This window comes from Anthonomus grandis, chromosome 9 (genome assembly GCF_022605725.1).
Source record: "Anthonomus grandis grandis chromosome 9, icAntGran1.3, whole genome shotgun sequence".
NCBI lineage: Eukaryota > Metazoa > Arthropoda > Insecta > Coleoptera > Curculionidae > Anthonomus > Anthonomus grandis.
In genome coordinates, this window is record NC_065554.1 from 28,272,287 (window position 1) to 28,294,262 (window position 21,976).

The following is a 21,976-nucleotide window of genomic DNA, read 5'->3' on the forward strand; positions in this document are numbered from 1 at the left end:
CCTGGAAAGTCACAATATGAAATTGTAAATTAAAATTAAAAAACTGGCGAGGAAAATTAGCCAGAAGAAAGAAAAGGAGAAAAAGGGAAAAAAAGGATGGTAAGTTAGTTAATCTGAATTATTACTTAAGCAGTGGCATGCCTGTAAAAAAACTCTGTGAATCAAAAAAAAAATAAAAATGCAGATAATATAAACGGAGGATTTGAAAGAAAGCCAAAGCAAAAAATAAGAAAATTAAATAAAAGAAACTAGTAATTTTTTTAAAATTTAATATCCTTTAAACTGACTTCTTTTTTTAATTTTCCTTACGATTTATCGCATTTCCTGTATTTTAATTTTTTTGTAGCATCCTTATGCTTTTTTAAAATTCAATTTGTTAGAACTAAATTAAATAAAATAATAAAAACTATAAAAGTTCTTAAGGAATTTGCTGTTCTTCAATTTTTTTGTCTTTTTCAATTAATTTCTTGTTATAGTTTTTATGCTTCGTTACTACCGCGTAATCATTTGCGTATTTTGGAAAATATAAGAAGATCAAAGTGCCCAAAAAACCGAAATGTTGCAAACAAAATTTGATCAACTAAAGCAGTGGAAAAAAATTTTTTTTTCATACTTTCTCTTTTAATTTTTAAGTTTTTCTAAATCATCGGTACCAGTTCATACAATTATCACTAAGTTTTCCATATAATTCAACCGTTTCCTTTAGAAATTAAACGTTCTTAATTAACATTCCGGTTATCTCTGTAGGCCTACGTATCTCCGATCTGTGCGACTGAGAAAGTCGCCTCCCCAGAGGGATTTTAAAATAAAAAGTCATTTTAAAACTACAAAAGCCTTTTTGGCCCTCGTCGTATTCAGAAGGGCTCCTAAAACAAATTCTCTGTTCTAAAAACCTTATCTCTACCGCGAAGCAGTAGCACGGAGGCCCTTTGTGTGTGCATAAAGCCACAATAGAAACCGAGAAAAATTATCTGATTTTCTTCTTGAAATCGAATAAAATACGTAAAGGGTTGAGGATCTGATATCATTATATTGGGAAACTGGCTTATAACCTACTTCTTGACACATTAACCCATCTGAACCATTTGACTGTTCTATAATCTTTTGAAAGACCATTAAGACGCAAAACTTAATATGAAATGAAAATGCCAATATTAAATAAATAAATATTTAATACTTTCACTTAACTGTAATCGTATTTTTTTAATCTAAAGTGAGCTTCCTGAACGATCCTTCGGCACCGCATCCAAAGAGGTCCTGTTGGGTTTGATCCAGCTCGATTTTTTCGGTTGATTTTACGGATAATAATTTCTGGAATAAATCGTCACTTTCTTCGATTTGTTCGCACCATTCTTCTACAAAATAAATTATTAACAGTGTAAGTATTTATTCCGACATTACTTAGGCACTTTTTAAGTTTAATGATAAAGATTTTTCTTCAGTGAAAGTCAGAGCTTCATTCGCTTTATTACGATGAGAGTATGAAATGGTCGAAGTTGGAATTATCATGATTGTCATCTCCTAGTTTTCTTGCAATAAATTTATTTATTTATTTATTTCATAAATTCACATACATAAATATTATGCATAACTGAATATCTGTATGTGCATCTAATTGTTTCTACAAAAAAAGTTTTCAATAAACTAAAATAAATAAATAACCACTATAACAAAATATACAAATGAATACACATCATCCTATCCTTAGCCTTAATTCACTTAGACAAAAATCCAGCCTAGATGAAGTTTTCTGTCATTTTCAAGAATACAGTTTTTACATAATTTTTCTAATGCTTTGAAATTATAAACACTCTTGATGTTGTCTGGAATTAAATTAAAGATTTTTGGTGCAAGACAGTTAAAATATCTCTTGTTCAAGTTTTTTTTAATTTTTGAAGTAACTAAGCGTTTGTTTACGTAATTTTCGGTATTATAAGAATGCATTACATAGTTTCATTAAATTTTTTTTAATAAAGCAACATACCTCTTCCAGGGTGTCCCATATTCGAGGGTGACCATTGGAATCTCGGTCGGTTAAATAGAGGCAAAGTTGCGCAATTTGGACCTTAATAAAATGACGGTTAAAAAATTTTAAAATTCCGGATATCGGAAACCTAAAAACAGATTTTCATTGTCACTTTTTATGTCATACAACATGACGCAAAAAAAAATTAATTCGACGTTTCGTTTTTTTTTCGATCATCATCAACTTTATTTTTTCTTGCGGATGCCATATTGAATTTTTTAATTTTTAAAAACTAATTTTAATTGCCTTTAAAATGAAGTATCGTACTTGCATGTCCGATTACTCCTTCTAGTACTTCTTATAAGAACTCCATGCGTGCAAGAGAGAAAGATATATCAATGGGATTTCCAAATAAATTGATTTTATATATGGTAGAAGGTAAAAACGATTTTGATAAATTTCGGTTTTTTTTTTGGATATCTCCGAAAATATCCGAAATTTTAAAATTGCTCCAAATTGCGCAACTTTGCCTCCATTTAACCGACTCGGTAACTCTTACGGTTTCCGAGATCCCAATGGTCACCCTCGAATTTGGGACATCCTGTACATATCTAACCCTATATTATTGAAATATTCATTGCAATAATTTGCTAGTTTTCTAGGGTTATTAAAAGGGATCTTATTTAAAATTGCTTTTTTGATTGACCATAAGCTAATAATAATCTTGATTACTAATAAACCATTTTATCAAGAATATTCAATTAAAAATCAGGTACAAGATTTGAACAAGATATGAGATACCACGTTAAAAAAATTAATGAAGATTCCTTATAGTGATCAAATTACCATGAAGCACTTCAATAGACTTCTGTTTCCCACCATAGTTTGACGGAAGGTTTTCTGCAGATAAATGCTCTTTTAACTCGTCATACGACTGGTGATTATGTATCTAAAAATCACTTTTATTTAAATCAATTTTAATAAATAACAAACGAACATTCTCTTACCTTATTCACTAATTTACTGGGCAGCAGGCTCTTCAGTAACCTCATTACATAATCCATAAAATTGGTTTGGTTTATAAAGTGGATCGAGTGAATCCTTAAATTTACTGACATCTAGAATTAGAAGAAAGAGCTTTTCATTACAGTGGAGCTTCTGGCTTTTATAGAACATACAGGTGTGACAAGCAAAAGAAATATAGACAAAGTAGAGCAAAAAAAGATGTGATGGCAAATATATGAGTCAGTCTCTCATATTACCTTTGAGTCACTTACTTATAATATGAAAACAAAGCCAGAGCATCTGTACTATCTGATGAAGTGAACATATTAGAGAGTTCAACAAATTGGAAAATGTTTATTAAGTAAATGCTTACCAATATGTCGACCAACTTCTGTTGAACAGTAGGTGTATATTTTAAAACGTTCTTCCAACTGTAACCGTCGAAATCTATAATAATAATATTAGATATAAACAGGTCAGTTATCAGCCTTATTTCGGCCATCATAAGTACTGGTAGTTCGTATAAAAAGGCATCGCAAGCTTCACCGTTCGGATCTGACACTTTGAATATGGTGATTCTGTGCAGGTCTGGGGTCAGATTTGGCATGACAACTGTTTTACTAAGAAACAACAAATCGCTTGTTAAATTAATTTAAATACAGATTACGGCACTTACACAAGCTTTTTGCTTTCTAAATATTCTTTGGTTTTGGGGGTCATTTTATCGAAGATCTCGTTGGAGTATCTGGATCTGATCCGGTAGTAGCCTTCCAGGGATTTTTTCGCTTTTTCCAGGCTCATTTTGCAATTTAACAGTGCTATACGAAACTTGTTGTCGACTGAAAAATATGTCGTTGTAATAAATGTTTGCAAAAAAATTATTCAAGCAACTGATGATAGTTAAATTAACATTTATTTTTAACGTTTATTACTAATGACTTATATTTCCACTTATTTGGGGTAGAAAATTGGTACACCTACTGCAATTTTCATAGCGAATTTTTTCACGTTTTACTCAGAAACCTTATATGTGAGAAAAGTGTAAATACAAAAAGTATAGATATTTTATCACCTATAATTTTCTTAAAGAGCATTTTTTGTCAGGTAATTATTTTTTGCAAAAAACCCGTTTTTAATTAACGCTACCCTTACCCCCCCACCCAGCCCACACAACTTACCAGTAAGAAATTGTTTTGAAAAATCATTGTTTTCCAAAATAATATGCATGAATAACAGCTAGTTTTGTCATTAGTATTTAATCCAATAACATCAGTTTGTTTATTTGATATAATTATATTTATGTATATTAATAAAAATTTAAAACAAAAAACAGTGAGATTAAATTAAATATTATGGACGAAAAATAGTGATTTTTCAAAAGAATTTCTTACTGGATAAATGTTTGGGGTGGGTGGGGGGGCAAGGGTTGTATTGATAAAAAACAATGTTTTTGCAGAAGATATATATTCAATATTTAAGTTAATATTACTGTTTATTTAAATTTAATATTATTTTATATATAAATATTTAGTACAAAACAGTGTTATTAGATTGGATAATATGGATGATAAACAGTGATTTTTCAGAAGAATTTCAACAAATATTTAAAGTCTAGTAATCGAGTTTAAAAACCAGATATGTGAATCCCTTATCAATTTTTAAAATGCCGAAATTTTCTCCTTTGTGCAAAGAGAATCGTATATGATATACGTATATTCTTTAGTTTAATAGACATACCTTACCCATATACGGTTGATAAATATACCAATAGTTTTAATTTAAAAACTGTATTTTTGAACCTAGATAATGAACAGGTGTCTAGAACCAACAAAAACTGAAATTTTTTCAACACTTAATGACCTATCTTTAAAAAACCGAATTTTTACTTATTTGCGATAAAAAATGGCACAACCACTGCAATTTTTTTATAGTGATACATCTTGCTTTCCAGAAATATATTGGATTTTTTTAACTTTTACTCTAAAACCTTAAGGTTATATGAGAAAAGTATAGATACAAAAAGTATAGATATTTTATCACCTATAATTTTCTTAAAGAGTATTTTTTTCTTAAGCAATTATTTTCTGCAATAAAACCGTTTTTAATTCACGCTACCCTTACCCCCCCACCCACCCCACACAACTTACCAGTCAGAAATTGTTTTGAAAAATCATTGGTTTCCAAAATAATATGCATGAATAACAGCTAGTTTCGTCATTAGTATTTAATCTGATAACATCAGTTTGTTTATTTGATATAATTATATTTATGTATATTAGTAAAAATTTAATACAAAACCAGTGAGATTAGATTAAATATTATGGGCGAAAAATAGTGATTTTTCAAAAGAATTTGGTTTGTGTTGATAAAAAACAATGTTTTTGCAAAAAATGTATTCAATATTTAATTTATTAACACGGTTGACTTAAATTTGATATATAAATATTTAGTACAAAACAGTATTATTAGACTGGATAATATGAATTATGAACGAAAAACAGTGATTTTTTAGAAGAGATTCATCAACTATTAGTTGTAGTAATCGAGTTTAAAAACTAGATATCTAAATCCCTTGTCAACTCCCAGCAAACAGAATCGTATATGATATACGTATCTTCTACAGTTTAATAAATATACCTTAACCATATACGGTTGACAAATATACCAAAATATATGTAATGTATTGCTTAGGTACTTAATTACCATCTTCTTTTGGCAAATGTTCGCACTTGTTCGTCCACTCTTTTAACATATTAACGCGTTCATCGAAATCCTCTTCGGATAAGTCGTAATGTTGCAAAATCTTTTTCTTTTCCTCCTCGGTTACTTGTAACAGTTTCGACAGTTTCGACATATTGTAGCTCTAAAAGAAGATATTGATATTGTTTATTGCATAACAAATGTATGATTTCAGGTACAGTATTCGTTTCAGATCCACATTAAAGTCATTAGGGAGTTATTTTTTATTATGTAGTTGTTATTTGGAAATCAAGTAAAACTCAAAGAGTTGTTGGTTTCAAAGGTGGATATTTCAGAAGTTTTTCTTTATAAATGACCAAAACATAAGGTATATAGTTTGAATTGGTCATATATTTTAAAAGATTAACAGTTCTGCATAGTTTTTTTATCTTAGAATTAAGAGATACTATAATTATTTAATAAATAAATTATGTGTTAAAATTTAGACAAGCTTTACGGCTAAAATTTTCGAAAAAAAATTCGAGATAATATTTGTTAAAGTACTTTTTTTTACAATTTTACAATAAATCAGTGCGTTTGGAAAAATTTAAAAAAACAGGCAAATTTTAACAAAAAAAATTAATTTAATTTCTCAAAACTGAAGATAATTTTGAATTATTTTTTAATTAAAATAAAATTTCTCTTTAATTGTTAATAAATTTTAAAACTGATTAAAAATTAAAAAAAAACTTGTTAATTAAATTATTTGCGCATAATTTCAATGATCTATGGTTGTAGAATTTATTATTAATTATTATTTTACAATAAAGAGATTCTGTCATTATATATTAAATAAATTAATTGTATTTTTTATGCTAAAGTTCTATCGAGTTTTATGAGGCAAAAATTATGATTTTAATCAAAATCATGGTTAAAATTTCCAATATTTTAAGACAATTTACCATTAAATTAGTTTAAAAAGTATGCACAAAAGAGACAAAAATAAAGTGATCACTAGGTTTTGTTACAGTTGAAATTTTGATGAATTTTACACCTAACGTTTTGATTTTAGTCAAAATTAGAAATATTTCAAAAACAATTTAAGGTTATCAAAGTTTAGGAAAAACTAGAAGAAAAACACAGAGAAATTTTAATAATTTTTTAATTGAAATAAAATTAATTTTTTATTCCTTAATAATTTTTAGAACTAATTAAAGATAAAAAAACTTAATTTTAATTAAATTAATTATGCATAATTTTAATTCAATGTTGTAGATTTTATCTAGAGTTTAATTTTACAATTAAGAGACAGACACTGTATTTTTTATGCTAAAGCTTTGACGAGGTCTACGAGACAAAAGCTCATTCAAAATCTTTTATTCAAAATCATGGTTAAAATTTGCAATATTTTAAGACAATTTAACATTAAATTAGTCTAAAAAATATTCACGAAAGAAACAAAAATTAACTGATTTTTTCAATAGATTTTTATTTTTAGAACTAATTAATTAATTTTTATAATAAATAAATTATTTGTATTTTTTACTGATTATTTTATAAAGCTAAAGCAGTTAAAAATTTAATGAGTTTTACAGCAAAATTTTCGATTTTAGTCAAAATTATAGTTAAAATTGTAAATTTTTCAAGACAATATAAAATTAATTATTTGAAGCAGTGAGTTTAAAAAAAATTAAAAGAAAAAAACGGGCAAAGCTTAACATTAAAAAATTTAAACTTTAAAAACTGTAGATTAATTTTTAGCAATTTTGTAATTAAAATAAAATTAATTTTTTAACCCTTAATAAATTTTAGAACTAATTAAAGAAAAGAAAACTGATTTGTTAAATTAATCACGCATAATTTCAATTCAGTAGTGTAGATTTTATTTATAGTTTTATTTTACAATTAAGAGATACTGTAATAAATTAATTGTATTTTTTCTGCTAAAGTTTTGACGAGAAAAAAACTCTAATTTTATTCAAAATCATGGTTAAAATTTGAAATATTTTAAAACAATTTATTATTAAATTAGTTTAAAAAGTATGCACAAAAGAGACAAAAATAAACTGATCTGTAGGTTTTGCTACAGTTGAAATTTTGATGAATTTTACAGCTAACGTTTAGATTTTAGTCAAAATTATAGTTAAAATTAGAAATATTTCAAGACAATTTATTATTAATTAATTGAAGTAGTGAGTTTAGGAAAAAATAGAAGACAAAAAGAGACAAATTTTTATAATTGTTTAATTCAAATAAAATTAATTTTTTAACCCTTAATAATTTTTAGAACTAAATTTTTATTTTTAGAACTAATTAATTAATTTTTATAATAAATAAATTTTTTATAATTTTTATTGATTATTTTACAAAAATAAAACAGTTAAAATTTTAATGAGTTTTACAGCCAAATTTTCGATTTTAGTCAAAATTATAGTTAAAATTGTTAATTTTTCAAGACAATATAACATTAATTATTTGAAGCAGTGAGTTTAAAGAAAATTAAAAGAAAAAAACGGGCAAATCTTAACATTAAAAAATTTAAACTTTAAAAGTGTAGATCAATTTTTAGCAATTTTGTAATTAAAATAAAATAAATTTTTTAACCCTTAATAAATTTTAGAACTAATTAAAGAAAAGAAAACTGATTTGTTAAATTAATCACGCATAATTTCAATTCAGTAGTGTAGATTTTATTTATAGTTTTATTTTACAATTAAGAGACACTGTAATAAATTAATTGTATTTTTTCTGCTAAAGTTTTGACGAGAAAAAAACTCTAATTTTATTCAAAATCATGGTTAAAATTTGAAATATTTTAAAACAATTTATTATTAAATTAGTTTAAAAAACATGCACAAAAGAAACAACAACTGATTTTATCAACAGATTTTTATTTTTAGAATTTATTAATTAAAATTTTTATGATTAATTGTTTAATAAATTATTTGTATTTTTTAATAATTATTTTACAAAGCTCAATAAAAAATAACAGTTAAAATTTCAATGAGTTTTACGGCTAAATTTTTAATTTTAGTCAAAATTATAAATATTTCTAGACAAATTGACGTTAATTAATTGAACCAGTGAGTTTGGAAAAAAATTAAAGAAAAACATTGGCAAATTTAATTTTTAAAAACTCTGGATTAATTTTTAATTAAAATAAGATACATTTTTAATGCTTAATTTACCCTACAACTAATTAAATAATAAAAAACCTATTGATTAAATTTATTATGCACAAATTTGCTCCTGTCGTAAAAATTATAATTCTTAATTTTATAAAGTTTAATTTTTTAATTAAGAATTACTGTAAATTTGTTCTCGTTAATCAATTAATTTTAAAAATTACGAGTTTTTTGCCTAAAATTCTTCTGTTATTCTGTTAAGCTAAATAGGTAATTAAAATTGGACCATTTTAAATAATTTTAAGGTTTTTTTAATTTAAAATAAAATTAATACTTATAATTAAAGATAAAAAAACATGTTAATTAAATTAATTATGCACAATTTCAATTCAATGGTGTAGATTTTATCCATAGTTTTATTTTACAATTAAGAGACACTGCATTTTTTATTTTAAAGTTTTGACGAGTCTTACGAGACAAGAATTATTATGTTAATCAAAATCATGGTTAAAATTTCAAATATTTTAAAACATTTTAATATTAAATTAGCTTAAAAAAATATGCACAAAAGAGACAAAAATTTATTACTTTTAACTAATTTTATCAATAGATTTTTATTTTTAGAATTAATTAAAATTTTTTATGATAAATAAATTATTTGTATTTTTTATTGATTATTTTAAAAACTTTTTTTACAGCCTTGATTTTAGTTAAAATTGTAAATATTCCTAGAAAATTTAACGTTAATTAATTGAAGCAGTGAGTTTGGAAAAAATTAAAAGAAAAAAATTGGCAAATTTAATTTTTAAAATCTCTGGATTATTTTTTAATTAAAATGAAATACAATTTTTAATGCTTAATTTACCCTAAAACTAATTGAATAATAAAAAACCTATTGATTAAATTAATTATGCACAAATTTGCTCCTGTCGTAAAAATTATAATTCTTAATTTTTATAAGATTTAATTTTTTAATTAAAAATTACTGTAAATTTGTGCGTTCATTAAATATTTTTAAAAATTAACACAATGAAAATTTTTGAGAGTTTTTTGGCAAAAATTCTTTTGGCAAGCCAAATACGTAATTAAAATTGGACTGTTTTAATACTTAGTTTTTTATATCAAAATTAAAAGATTCTGTATATTTTTATGATAAATATATTATTTTTATTTTTAACCGAATAGTATGTTTTATTTAAAACAGTTAAAATTGGACTTTCTGTATCCAAATCATGCAAAAAATTCAAAAATACTGAAGACAGTTTAACATTAAATCAGTGAAGTTTGAAAAAAACCTAAAAATCAGGCAAATTTCAACCAAAAAAAAATCCGACTGTCATATTCTAGACTAATCATTATTACTCACCTAAAAAATGATTACTATAACACACTAAAGTAAACTATTAAATGTAACGAGCCGATCAGATATAAAACAGTTAAAATGTTCCAAAGCGAAACGGACACAAAAAGTGAATTACAAAATCGTGTAAGGACAATTTAAATACTTATTTAAAAAACAACACAAATTAGACAGTAATTATAAAACCAGTGTTATTACTTACGTACGTTTCATTTGACGAAACACCTCTTGGTCATAAACTAGCGAACTTACAAGTGAATTTGGAGCGTAAACTCTATAATTAAATGGTACCGGGAAATGTTCTGTAGTCAATTTACGTAGAAACTATAGAACATCATTGAAAAATAACGTCTTTAATCCGAACGTTTGTCGTCATACATTTAATATAAGAAATTTTTTGTTCTACTGAAGAATAAGAACCTCGTCTAAAGGTTTATATGGAAAATGTGGGTCAAAATGCGATTGATAATCTTCTGTACGTGGTGTAGTTGCATAATAATTTTTAGTTGATTGAGATTTTCATCTTTGTGCAGGGTCTCCCAAAAGATGAACATAACATAGTCGGTAATTTTGGTGATTTTTTTGTTAGATTAACTTTGAAATTGACCCATATTTTGTTTATTATTGGTCCTTTAAAATGAAGGAATAAATGTGAAAATTGAGCTTTGATGATCATATTGTCTGCATTATAAATATGGTATTAAAAGTTAATTAATTTATTAAAACGTTTTTTATTTGATTGAAGCCGAAAAATTTTAAATTTATTTATAATGACAGGAAAAATGTGTGTATACTATTTTATATAATAAAATGGTGAAAATTTCCATTGTTTTTTCCACTATAACATTGTTTTTCACCACTATAAATATTTTTTAAATTGTAATTACAATACTTACACTCCAGTAATTAGGATATTTAGTTAGTAGAAAATTGTTATTTCTGTTATTAATTGGCTTATTATTAAATTTTCGTAATTTTTTTTAATTTCATGACATTCTCATTCGCACTCCCTCTCTCTAAAATTAAAAAAAAATACAAAAAACCTTTTTTAAGAATAATTATTTTTTATTAAAAAAAATTAATAAACCCTTCAAGAAAATCACAAATTGATTCACATAATTCAATCTCAAAAACATGCAAACATATAATTTAAAATTTATTATTGTCAGTCCTCACTGTTAAATCTATTAATCCATGATTGCAACAACAATTTGAATTTAGACCTTGTAGATTGGATGCCTTGGAGAAGGATATTCAGGTGGATACAATATACACTGACTTCTTCAAGGCATTTGATACAGTGCCACACAATTTACACTTTTCAATTGCACTTTTTGACGTCTTCAAAAATGATATTATTGAATATCTGACTTGCTGCAATTACCTGCTTTTTGCAAATGATCTGAAGTCAAGCTGTATCGTCAAATCATTCCAGAAGTGTGAAAAATTGCAATATAATCTGAAAAACCCGTTTGACTGGTATTAGAGAAATGGTATGTCACTGAATCTCTGTAAATGTAAAACTATGCGCTTTGGTTGCATTAGTCGTAAAGAATGATGAAAGTGTAAAATAATCCTCAATAGTAATTTATTACTTATGCATGGAATATTCTTATTTTCATTAAGTCTAAGACTGATAAATACCTTACAGCTTCCAGGCAGTAGAATATATTTAATCATTGAAAAGAGAGAAAGGAAACGAGATTGAGACACTCTTAATCAACTGCATGTGAGAATATTTTTATTCCTCCCAAACAATTGAGTACACCCATTTATTGAACAGAGATGAAAATACATTCGATTATGTGACAAACAGAGAAAGATACTTTAAATCAACTGACTGGGAAGCAAATTTTATTTCTTCCAGGCACTTGAACGTATTCAATCATTGGATAAATAGAGAAAGGAAACGAAAGTGAGACACTCTAAATCAACTGCATGGAAGAAGTACATTGAAATTCTTGGATAGATAATGATGAAAATGCATTTGATTACCTTATAGAGAGAGAAAGAGAATTTTAATCAACTATATGGGAGAATATTTTTATTCCTTCGAGACAATTGAGTAAACCTAATTATTGAACAGAGATGAAGATACATTCGATTATACGACAAAGAGAGAAAGAGACTCCAAATCAACTGATTGGGAGACAAATTTTATTTCTTCCAGACAATTGAATGTATTCAATCATTGGATAGAGAGAGAAAGGAAACAAGAGTGAGACACTCTAAATCAACTGCATGGAAGAAGTACATTCAATTATTGGACAGATAATGATGAAAATGCTTTTTATTACCTAATAGAGAGCGAGAGAGAGAGAGAGAATCTTAATCAACTACTTGGGATAAAGTTTGTATTTTTTTTTAGAATGTATTCAATCATTAAACACAGAGAGAAAGGAAACGAGAGTGAGACATTCGTAATCAACTGCATGGAAGAATATTTTTATTCCTTCTACACAATTGAGTATACCCAATTATTGAACAGAAAAGGAGATACATTCGATTATGTGACAAAGAGAGAAAGAGACTCTAAATCAACTGCTTGGGAAACAAATTGTATTTCTTCCAGGAACTCTAATGTATTTAATTATTAGATAAACAGAGAAAGAAGACGAGAGTGAGACATTCTAAGTCAACTTCCTGGAAGAATATTTTTATTCTTTCCAGATAGTTGAGTGAACTCAACCATTAAACAAAGATAAAAATGCATTGCTTATCTGACAGAGATAGAAAGAGACTCTAAATTAGCTGCGTGGAAAACAAATTTTATTTCTTTTAGACAGTTAAATATATTGAATAATTGAACATAGATATTAATAAGATTTTTTAATTAATGATGGGCAGTCCAATTAAATACAAGAAAAATCTGTAACGTTAATATTATAATTAATTTTTCAAGCCCCCCACTAATCTTCTATAGTCAGCATCAAAAAAATTCGTCATCAATGAAAAATAATTTTTTTATAATTAATTCCAATAAGTTTGCCGCTCTGGACCCGGATCAATTAATAGCATATTCAAGATATGATTAAAAATTTAGGTACATTTTTTATTGCACACACATGTCTAACTTATATTTAAATATTGCTAATAAAAATTGAGTACATACATAAAAAAACTTAATCAATACACAAACTCCTAAAATTACTCTCAAATAATTCCTCCTCCGCCAAAAAGTCATTTTTACTACAGCTTTCTTGACCTTTTGGGGCCAGTGTGTCCAAATAATCAAAAACCTCTCGATTAGCATCCAATTTCCTAATCCATAAATCTGAAATTAACTATTTCCAATTAATTCCCTTTGGAAAAAGCGGTTTCTTACCATGCAGCTCGTCCAAGGAAGCCTCTGTGCCCCCATAATCTTTTGGTAAGATACTCTGTGTTAAATGTTCATGCAAACTTTCCAGATTTTTATGCACATATATCTGAAAAAAAATTATAGAATTTGTTTCTTATGTATTACAATCCCCATACTCTTTTCCGTATTTTCTCTTTCAGCATAGTCTTCACTAGGTTAACAAAAACTTGCATGGAAGCAGGAAGGTTTATGTAATGTATACCCTCAACTCTACTGGAAAACACTTTCTGAAACAAGTATATTTTATTATATAAAAATGGTGAGAAGGGACTGCTTTTATATTACCTCTAAAACAGTTGTAGACTTTTTTATGGCTCCGATTCTTAATTTCAAAAGATGACTTAACTGGATTCCCTCCATGTCATAGACAATCGTGTCAGTCAAGACTACGTCCTCCCTAATTCGGATTTCCACGATATTGTACGAGTGGGCAAAAAAATTTAACGCCACGAACTTTTCCGGATCCAAATCTTTTAATTTCATAATTGTTACCCTGCTCAGTGACGGAGTTAATTTCGGTAATGGAATAATGTAGCTAAAAAATAAATTTAATGTAATAATTTTTTTTGGAAATTTTGATAAACTTACACTGTTTGAGCGATGCTTCTCATATGCTCTAGGTTCGGATGCTTTTCCACGTATAAATCCGGGATTTCTTTTCTTATGGTGAAATAATTTTCCAGGCGCTTTTTGCATTTTTCCAGGTTGAACTTGTTGACGATTAGGAAGAGCTCTAGGATGTTATCACCTAAAAATAAAAAATTGGTGGTATTTTAACAAAATAGAGATTCTATTGAAAAATAGATATATAAAAAAATATTTTGAAATTTAAAGGCTTTAGGACCTTTAATTTTGAATTATATCCTTCATCTAATTAAGAATTAAGAATTTAGGAATAGTTTTCTATCTTCTTAGTGGTTGCAAGTTTCCAACTGAATATAAATTTGTTTAAAAAAACCATGCTCACAATAGATTTTACTAGAAAAAGCTGTGTTCCAATTATCAAACCTCTAGCTCTCTTGGTTGCAGAGATCTGAACAGTCAAGGAATTACTGACACTATGTTCCAAAATTTTTAATTTTCAAATGTAAATTTATTAATTTTTTAAATTTTGTTGGAATAAACGCTATAATAAATAATAAATTATTTTATTAGAAGAAGCTGTGTTTCAATTTTCAAATCTCTAACTGTTTTGGTTTCAAAGATATGAACAGTCAAGGAATTTCTGAAGTTATGTTTCAAAATTTTTCAGTCGATTTACTAATAATTTAAAAAATTAATAATTTTAAAGTCACTTCTTCACTTTTAGATTTTTTTTGAAAGAAACGTTAAAAGAGGTATCAAATAATTTTATTAGAAGAAGCTGTGTTCAAATTTGCAGCTCTCTAGCTTTCTTGGTATTAGAGATATGAGCAGTCTGTCTCTAAAAATCACAAGCTGTGTTCCAAAATCATAACTTTTAAGTAAGGTTTGTTCACTTAAATTTTTTTTTAAGAAAAATTGAAATTAATTTGTTTAAAGAAGCTATATCCCAATTTCCAAACCTCTAACTCTCTTGGTTTCCAAGATATAAACAGTCAAGGAATTTCTGAATCTATGTTCCAAATTTTTGCAATTTTTAAGTCAAATATATCAATTTTCTAAATTCTTTTAAAAGAAACCCTGAAATAGGTATTCAATGATTTTATTACAAGAAGCTGCGTTCCAATTTTTAAATCTCTAGACTTCGTGGTTTTAGAGATATGAGAAATTTGCCCCTTAAAAATTTCTTTCATGCAGTTAAAGAACCAAGAAAAAAATTAAGTAGTTGATAGCTTCATCTGCCCCTAGACAATTAAAGTAGTTTTCAACTGCCTGGAATAAATAAAATATTTTTTTCTTCCAGGCAGTTGAAGTTTGACGGCGTTTTCACCCTCAAACCAACATCAGGACTCAGTTAAAAAACTCCATACTTGCTCCGTTTGTCTGTAATTCATAAAAATGTAATTTTATTCTTATCCAATGGTATTTTGACTGTTTACAACGGAAAGATCAAAGTACCTATAGCCGCTTTTTTCCGAAGGATTTAGAGAATTAACATTAACGCTACCCCGCAAATTTTTTTTATTAAAAAAGTTTATTTACACTAATAAACCTAAAAATAACAAAGTTATAGTTAATAATTTTGCTAAATTTAGGCAAGTTTCTATCATTACTTTGCATCTCTTCAAATATTTACTTTATAGACTGCGTTTCCACATGTTCTTAAATTTTTTTGGAAAAACGATTAAATAGATAACTAATGATTTTATTAGAGGACGCTGTGTTCCAGTTTGTAAAAGTATAGTTTCCTCGGTTTCAGAGATATAAGCAACACCTAAGAAGTTCTGAGGCTATGTTCCCAAATTTTCAAGTCAAATTTCCTTATTTTTAAAAAATTATCAGAAGAAATAGGGAAATAGGTATTTAATGATTTTATTAGGTGAAGCTGTGTTCCAATTTTCAAATCTTTAGCTTTCTTGGTTTTAGAGATATGGACATTTTATCCCTGATAATTAATTTTTTTCCAGTTTCCAAGGGTAATTTCTTCAATTCTATATTTTTTTCTGGCAAAAAACGCTAAAACAGGTTTTCAATAATTTTATACTAGAACCTGTGTTTCAGTTTTCAAATATCCAGCTTTCTTTGTTTCCGAGATATGAGCAGTCTTTCCCTAAGAAATTTTGAACCTGTGTTCCGAAATTATTAATTTTAAGGTCAAACTTCTTCACTTTTAGAATTTTTTTGCAAGAAACCTCGAAAGAGGTATCAAATAATTTTATTAGAAGAAGCTGTGTTCAAATTTGCAGCTCTCTAGCTTTCTTGGTATTAGAGATATGAGCAGTTTGTCTCTAAAAATCGGAAGCTGTGTTCCAAAATTCATCATTTTTAAATAAAACCTGTTCACTTAAAATTTTTTTTTAAGAAAAATTGAAATATGTATTCAATGGATTTGCTTAAAGAAGCTATATCGGAATTTCCAAACCTCTAACTCTCTTGGTTTCCAAGATATAAACAGTCAAGGACTTTCTGAATCTATGTTCCAAATTTTTGCAATTTTTAAGTCAAATATATCAATTTTCTAAATTCTTTTGAAAGAAACGCTGAAATAGGTATTCAATGATTTTATTAAAAGAAGCTGCGTTCCAATTTGCAAATCTTTAGGTTTCATGGTTTTAGACATGTAGGAAATTTGTCCCTTGATAGTTTCTTTCATGCAGTTAAAGAACCAAGAAAAAAATGAAGTAGTTGATAGCTTCATCTGTCCCTAGACAATTAAAGTAGTTTTCAACTGCCTGGAATAAATAAAATATTTTTTTTCTTCCAGGCAGTTGAAGTTTGACGGCGTTTTCACCCTCAAACCAACATCAGGACTCCTTCAATCAGTTAAAAAACTCCATACTTGCTCCGTTTGTCTGTAATTCATAAAAATGTAATTTTATTTTTATCCAATGGTATTTTGATTGTTTACAATGGAAAGATCAAAGTACCTATAGCCGCTTTTTTCTGAAGGATTTAGAGAATTAACATTAACGCTACCCCGCAAATTTTTTTTATTAAAAAAGTTTATTTACACTAATAAACCTAAAAATAACAAAGTTATAGTTAATAATTTTGCTAAATTTAGGCAAGTTTTTATCATTACTTTGCATGTCTTCAAATATTTACTTTATAGACTGCGTTCCCACATGTTCTTAAATTTTTTTGGAAAAACGATGAAATAGATAAGTAATGATTTTTTTAGAGGACGCTGTGTTCCAGTTTGTAAAAGTATAGTTTCCTCGGTTTCAAAGATATAAGCAATACCTAAGAAGTTCTGAGGCTATGTTCCCAAATTTTTAAGTCAAATTTTCTTATTTTTAAAAAATTATCAGAAGAAATAGGGAAATAGGTATTTAATGATTTTATTAGGTGAAGCTGTGTTCCAATTTTCAAATCTTTAGCTTTCTTGGTTTTAGAGATATGGGCAATTTATCCCTGAGAATTTTTTTTTTTCAGTTTCCAAGGGTAATTTCTTCAATTCTATATTTTCTTCTGGCAAAAAACGCTAAAACAGGTTTTCAATAATTTTATACTAGAACCTGTGTTCCAGTTTTCAAATCTCTAGATTTCTTTGTTTCCGAGATATGAGCAGTCTTTCCCTAAGAAGTTCTGAACCTGTGTTCCAAAATTAATAATTTTAAAGTCACTTCTTCACTTTTAGAATTTTTTTTGGAAGAAACGTTAAAAGAGGTATCAAATGATTTTATTAGAAGAAGTTGTGTTCAAATTTGCAGCTCTCTAGCTTTCTTGGTATTAGAGATATGAGCAGTCTGTCTCTAAAAATCACAAGCTGTGTTCCAAAATCATAACTTTTAAGTAAGGTTTGTTCACTTAACATTTTTTTTTAAGAAAAATTGAAATTGATTTGTTTAAAGAAGCTATATCCGAATTTCCAAACCTCTAACTCTCTTGGTTTACAAGATATAAACAGTCAAGGAATTTCTGAATTCTGAATGTTCCAAATTTTTGCAATTTTTAAGTCAAATATATCAATTTTCTAAATTCTTTTGAAAGAAACGCTGAAATACGTATTCAATGATTTTAATACAAGAAGCTGCGTTCCAATTTTAAAATCTTTAGGTTTCATGGTTTTAGACATGTAAGAAATTTGTCCCTTGAAAGTTTCTTTCATGCAGTTAAAGAACCAAAAAAAATTAAGTAGTTGATAGCTTTATTTGCCCCTAGACCCACTTACCCCAATTAAAGTAGTTTTCAACTGCCTGGAATAAATAAAATATTTTTTTCTTCCAGGCAGTTGAAGTTTGACGGCGTTTTCACCCTCAAACCATCATCAGGACTCATTTAATCAGTTAAAAAACTCCATACTTTAGGGTTTTTTTGCTCCGTTTGTCTGTAATTTTATGCTTAATCAATTGTTTGACTGTTTATAATGGAAAGATCAAAGTACCTAAAGCCGTTTTTATTCCATAGGAGTTAAAGAATTAACATTAACGCAACCCCGCTAATTTTTTTATTAAAAAAAGTTTATTTACACTAATAAAAATAAAAATTACAAATATAGACAAGTTGCTATAATTACTTTGCATCTCTTCATAAATTTACTTTACAGACTGCGTTCCCAAATAATTTTTCAGCTAAAGTTCTTAAGTTTTTTTAGAAAAACGGTGAAATATATAAGTAATGATTTTATTAGAGGACGCTGTGTTCCAGTTCTGAGGCTATGTTCCCAAATTTTTAAGTTTCAAGTCATACTTCCTCATTTTTAAAAAATTATCAGAAGAAATGGTTAAATAGGTATCAAATGATTTTATTAGGTGAAGCTGTGTTCCAATTTTCAAAACTCTAGCTTCCTTAGTTTTAGAGATATGAGCAGTTTATCGCTTAGGATATCTGAAGTTGTGTTACAAAAAGTTTCACTTTTTACGCACATAAAGTAACATAGAGTATGTTTTAACTCTAACTCTAACTCTAATTTTAAAACACCCAAAATATAAGTATACTAAAAATATTGTAAAATAAATTCAGTTAAACATATGAACAATTAAATTAATAATTTTTTTCTAAGGATGTCAATTTTATTTTTTATATTGTCGAACTATTTTAAATCTCAAAATAAATTGATTTTTTATTCTTGAAAATGACCCTAATCAAGAGATCAATAAAACCACCTATCACAACACACCCTTTTTAATTAAAAGTAAGGGTAAATGTTGTGGGGTTAAAAATTTAAACAAAAAATTGTTTTGCTAAAATCAACAATCGGGTGTGAGCGTTTTTGTTTTGTAAATCAAGAACCTCCTAAAATTAAATTATTAAAAAAATTAGTATCTTTCTGGACTGTTTTCGATGGACCATCCTGTATAGTAGAACAAGAATTCCTGGCATACGTTCACCACGTAATATTCACTTAGTTGTATACTACATACTGTAAGAATTACATATAATAATAATAATAATAATAATAATAATAATCGTCTTTTATTCAAAAAGAAACAACAGATTGACAAATATTACCAATGAAAAAAAAGGCGAAATCTAGCCTAAGGCTAGTCAAACTTAACCATAATAAATAATAAATAAATTTCGGTAATCATACATAAGAAAATACTATAAAGATGAAATATTATAATGAAATAATTGTTAACTACTAAACTTACATGGTATCTGTGGCAAATGCTTCTGATATTTAAACCAATTTTTCAACAGCTGCACATCCTTACAAAGTATCTCCTCACTTTTGTCCAATTTTTCCAACACCAGCCTCCTCACGCGCGTTTTATCTGTATGCAATAAACTGTCCATATCCATATTTTGCCTATAAAACACCGCACTTTTTAAAATCTGTTAAGATTAAAGCGATCGCTTGTACATTGAAAAAATCAACTATTGCGGTAATTGTTACAGTAATAATAATAGTGCTCTGACCGAGAAAAAGAATTATTGCAGCACGTTCTATTGAATCTGAGATGTAGGGAAAGTTAAGAAGTCAAGCAAAGTTACGGGCTTGGACTAAGGATTTTGAGAAAAAAAATCATTTTGCGATGAAATTTTAAAATTTTTTTTCCCTTAAACCAATGACTTTTATTTCAATAATATCGAACAACATTTATAACGCTATTATGGTAAAGTCCAGTGCAACGATATATTAGAATGGTCACCCGTCAAAACACCAGCATTCCACCTGCCAAACAATGTCATCCACCTTCAATTTACATTGTTTGAGAAGTAAAATGCTGGTGTTTTGACGGGTGACCATTCTAATATATCGTTGCACTGGACTTTAAATAATAAAAATTTCCATAAGAAACTCGTTCGCTCTCGTAAATCAAGCCTGTAACAATTTAATCATTAACTAGGCAGGTTTCCTTGACCGGTTACGTTTAATGAATAAACTAGTCATGCTATTGCACTTTTTATATAAACAAATATGAAATTATAACAAAGGTAAGGTAATTTAGTTAAAATAACGTAAGAAGTAGTAGAAAAGGTTTTCAAGGTTAATTAATAGGTTTACGTTAGCATTACTATCTTTGATAAAGAGAACGAAATTGCTTTTATTTGGGTACCGTAAACTGGGGCTACTTGCACACGTTTTCAGCACATTTCCCAATGTACCCCCGTACATTGTAACTTTACAACTTTGCAAAAATTACATTGTACCGACCTATTTAAGGGCTACCCATGGCTGGTTATAAAAATTGGAAAAATGCAGCCATTGGTCCCAAAAAAAATTTGTTTGTGGGGTGTGCAAGTTACCCCATGGTTGGGGCATAAATGCTTTTTAAAGCATATTCTGTGCATGTTACCCCTTAATTATATGAAAAAAAACCTATAACAAGGGTCACCGTTACAAAAAAAAATCAATTTTTTAAAAGAAAAAAATAATATATTGTCAAAATATATGAAACTTAAAAACAAACTCTGTTCCTATAAATGCTCAGAAATATTAATAAGCAGTTATTACAAAATACACAAACTTTATCTAGCAAAACTTCGGTAAAATAAGGCACATTTGGAAAAATCAATCACAAAACATTGGCTAATTATTATTGTCAACTAGGAATTCCTTATCGGCATCACTGTCATCGACTGAAGATTGATTGTCTTCCGAATCCTCACACCATTCGCATTCAAAATAAGGGTCTTTGCTGTCTTTATTACAGAGTTCAAAAATCCAAGCTCGACACTTCGTGCATTGTATCCAATCAATTGCACCTCTGTAGTTTTTCCAATTAATCTTGCAGATACCACACTGGGAGTTATTAGTCTTTCTTTCTCTCTTGTTTTTCCTGGTAGGGAGTTGCTGAGTGCATGGCAAAACGCTAGATGAAGAGGGTCCTGGTTCTTCGGCTGTAGTTCGAAATTCCTCAGGAACGGTTAGCGGATTTTCAGAAATATTAGGGTCTGTAACAATGCGAGACGCATTACTTCCAGGTTCGACTTTTTTTCCCCTTTTGCGTGTTTTCTTAACCCCTGTTCCACGGTGCTCTTTAAAAAAATCAACCAAGCTGTTGTCTAAGACTCTTTCGATGTCTGCATCTTCTAAATCTTCTTAAAACTTCGTCGGGATTTGCAGGATGCAAACCAGTTGCTCTAAATCCTGATTTAAGATTCTCTGCTACATTTTGACTGACCCCTTTCCACAATCTGTCCAGTAGGTTCGAAAATTGTTCTTTCGGGATACAGCCTTGGAACCGCGACTCCTTTCTCCACTGATCGAGAATCTCTCTCCATTTTCTTTTCATAGGCGTAAATACGGCCACATCAAGGGGCTGCATTAAATGCGTGGCATTGGCTGGGAAGGGAGTTATGTAGATGTTATTTGTACCACATGCCTCTATCACCTGTGGTGAAAAGTGGCTTGCCAGGTTGTCACCAACGAGAATAATCTGGTCGCACTGCTCGCATATTTTGTTCCTCGTGGTCCACCTTGCGTCCAGTTGTCATAAAGATTTAAA

At 27.9% G+C, this 21,976-nt stretch overlaps 2 protein-coding genes across 2 annotated transcripts; both read right to left on the bottom strand.

The window, feature by feature from the left end:
* Nucleotides 1-1,154: 1,154 nt before the first annotated feature.
* On the bottom strand, nucleotides 1,155-10,767 carry LOC126740269 (uncharacterized). Its single transcript, XM_050446217.1, has 7 exons — nucleotides 10,142-10,767; nucleotides 5,675-5,834; nucleotides 3,648-3,810; nucleotides 3,345-3,591; nucleotides 2,974-3,084; nucleotides 2,813-2,915; nucleotides 1,155-1,355 (listed from the first exon to the last, which is right to left on the bottom strand). The coding sequence occupies exons 2-7, from the start codon at nucleotides 5,823-5,825 to the stop codon at nucleotides 1,204-1,206; spliced, it is 927 nt and encodes a 308-aa protein (XP_050302174.1). The 5' UTR covers nucleotides 5,826-5,834; nucleotides 10,142-10,767; the 3' UTR covers nucleotides 1,155-1,203.
* A 412-nt stretch (nucleotides 10,768-11,179) lies between these two features.
* On the bottom strand, nucleotides 11,180-19,935 carry LOC126740270 (alpha-tocopherol transfer protein-like). Its single transcript, XM_050446218.1, has 6 exons — nucleotides 19,676-19,935; nucleotides 14,085-14,244; nucleotides 13,782-14,031; nucleotides 13,613-13,723; nucleotides 13,461-13,563; nucleotides 11,180-13,409 (listed from the first exon to the last, which is right to left on the bottom strand). Exons 1-6 carry the CDS (start codon nucleotides 19,824-19,826, stop codon nucleotides 13,258-13,260), a joined length of 927 nt encoding a protein of 308 aa, XP_050302175.1. The 5' UTR covers nucleotides 19,827-19,935; the 3' UTR covers nucleotides 11,180-13,257.
* Nucleotides 19,936-21,976: the final 2,041 nt, after the last annotated feature.

Coding starts and splice junctions, on each gene's coding strand:
- LOC126740269 (XM_050446217.1), bottom strand. CDS start 5,825: ATGTCGAAACTGTCGAAACTGTTACAAGTAACCGAGGAGGAAAAGAAA. Junction 3,592..3,647: donor TTAGAAAGCAAAAAGCTTGT/GTAAGTGCCGTA, acceptor GTTGTTTCTTAG/TAAAACAGTTGTCATGCCAA. Junction 1,356..2,812: donor GTCTATTGAAGTGCTTCATG/GTAATTTGATCA, acceptor TTTATTTTGTAG/AAGAATGGTGCGAACAAATC.
- LOC126740270 (XM_050446218.1), bottom strand. CDS start 19,826: ATGGATATGGACAGTTTATTGCATACAGATAAAACGCGCGTGAGGAGG. Junction 13,724..13,781: donor AGTCTACAACTGTTTTAGAG/GTAATATAAAAG, acceptor TACTTGTTTCAG/AAAGTGTTTTCCAGTAGAGT. Junction 13,410..13,460: donor TTCCTTGGACGAGCTGCATG/GTAAGAAACCGC, acceptor AGTTAATTTCAG/ATTTATGGATTAGGAAATTG.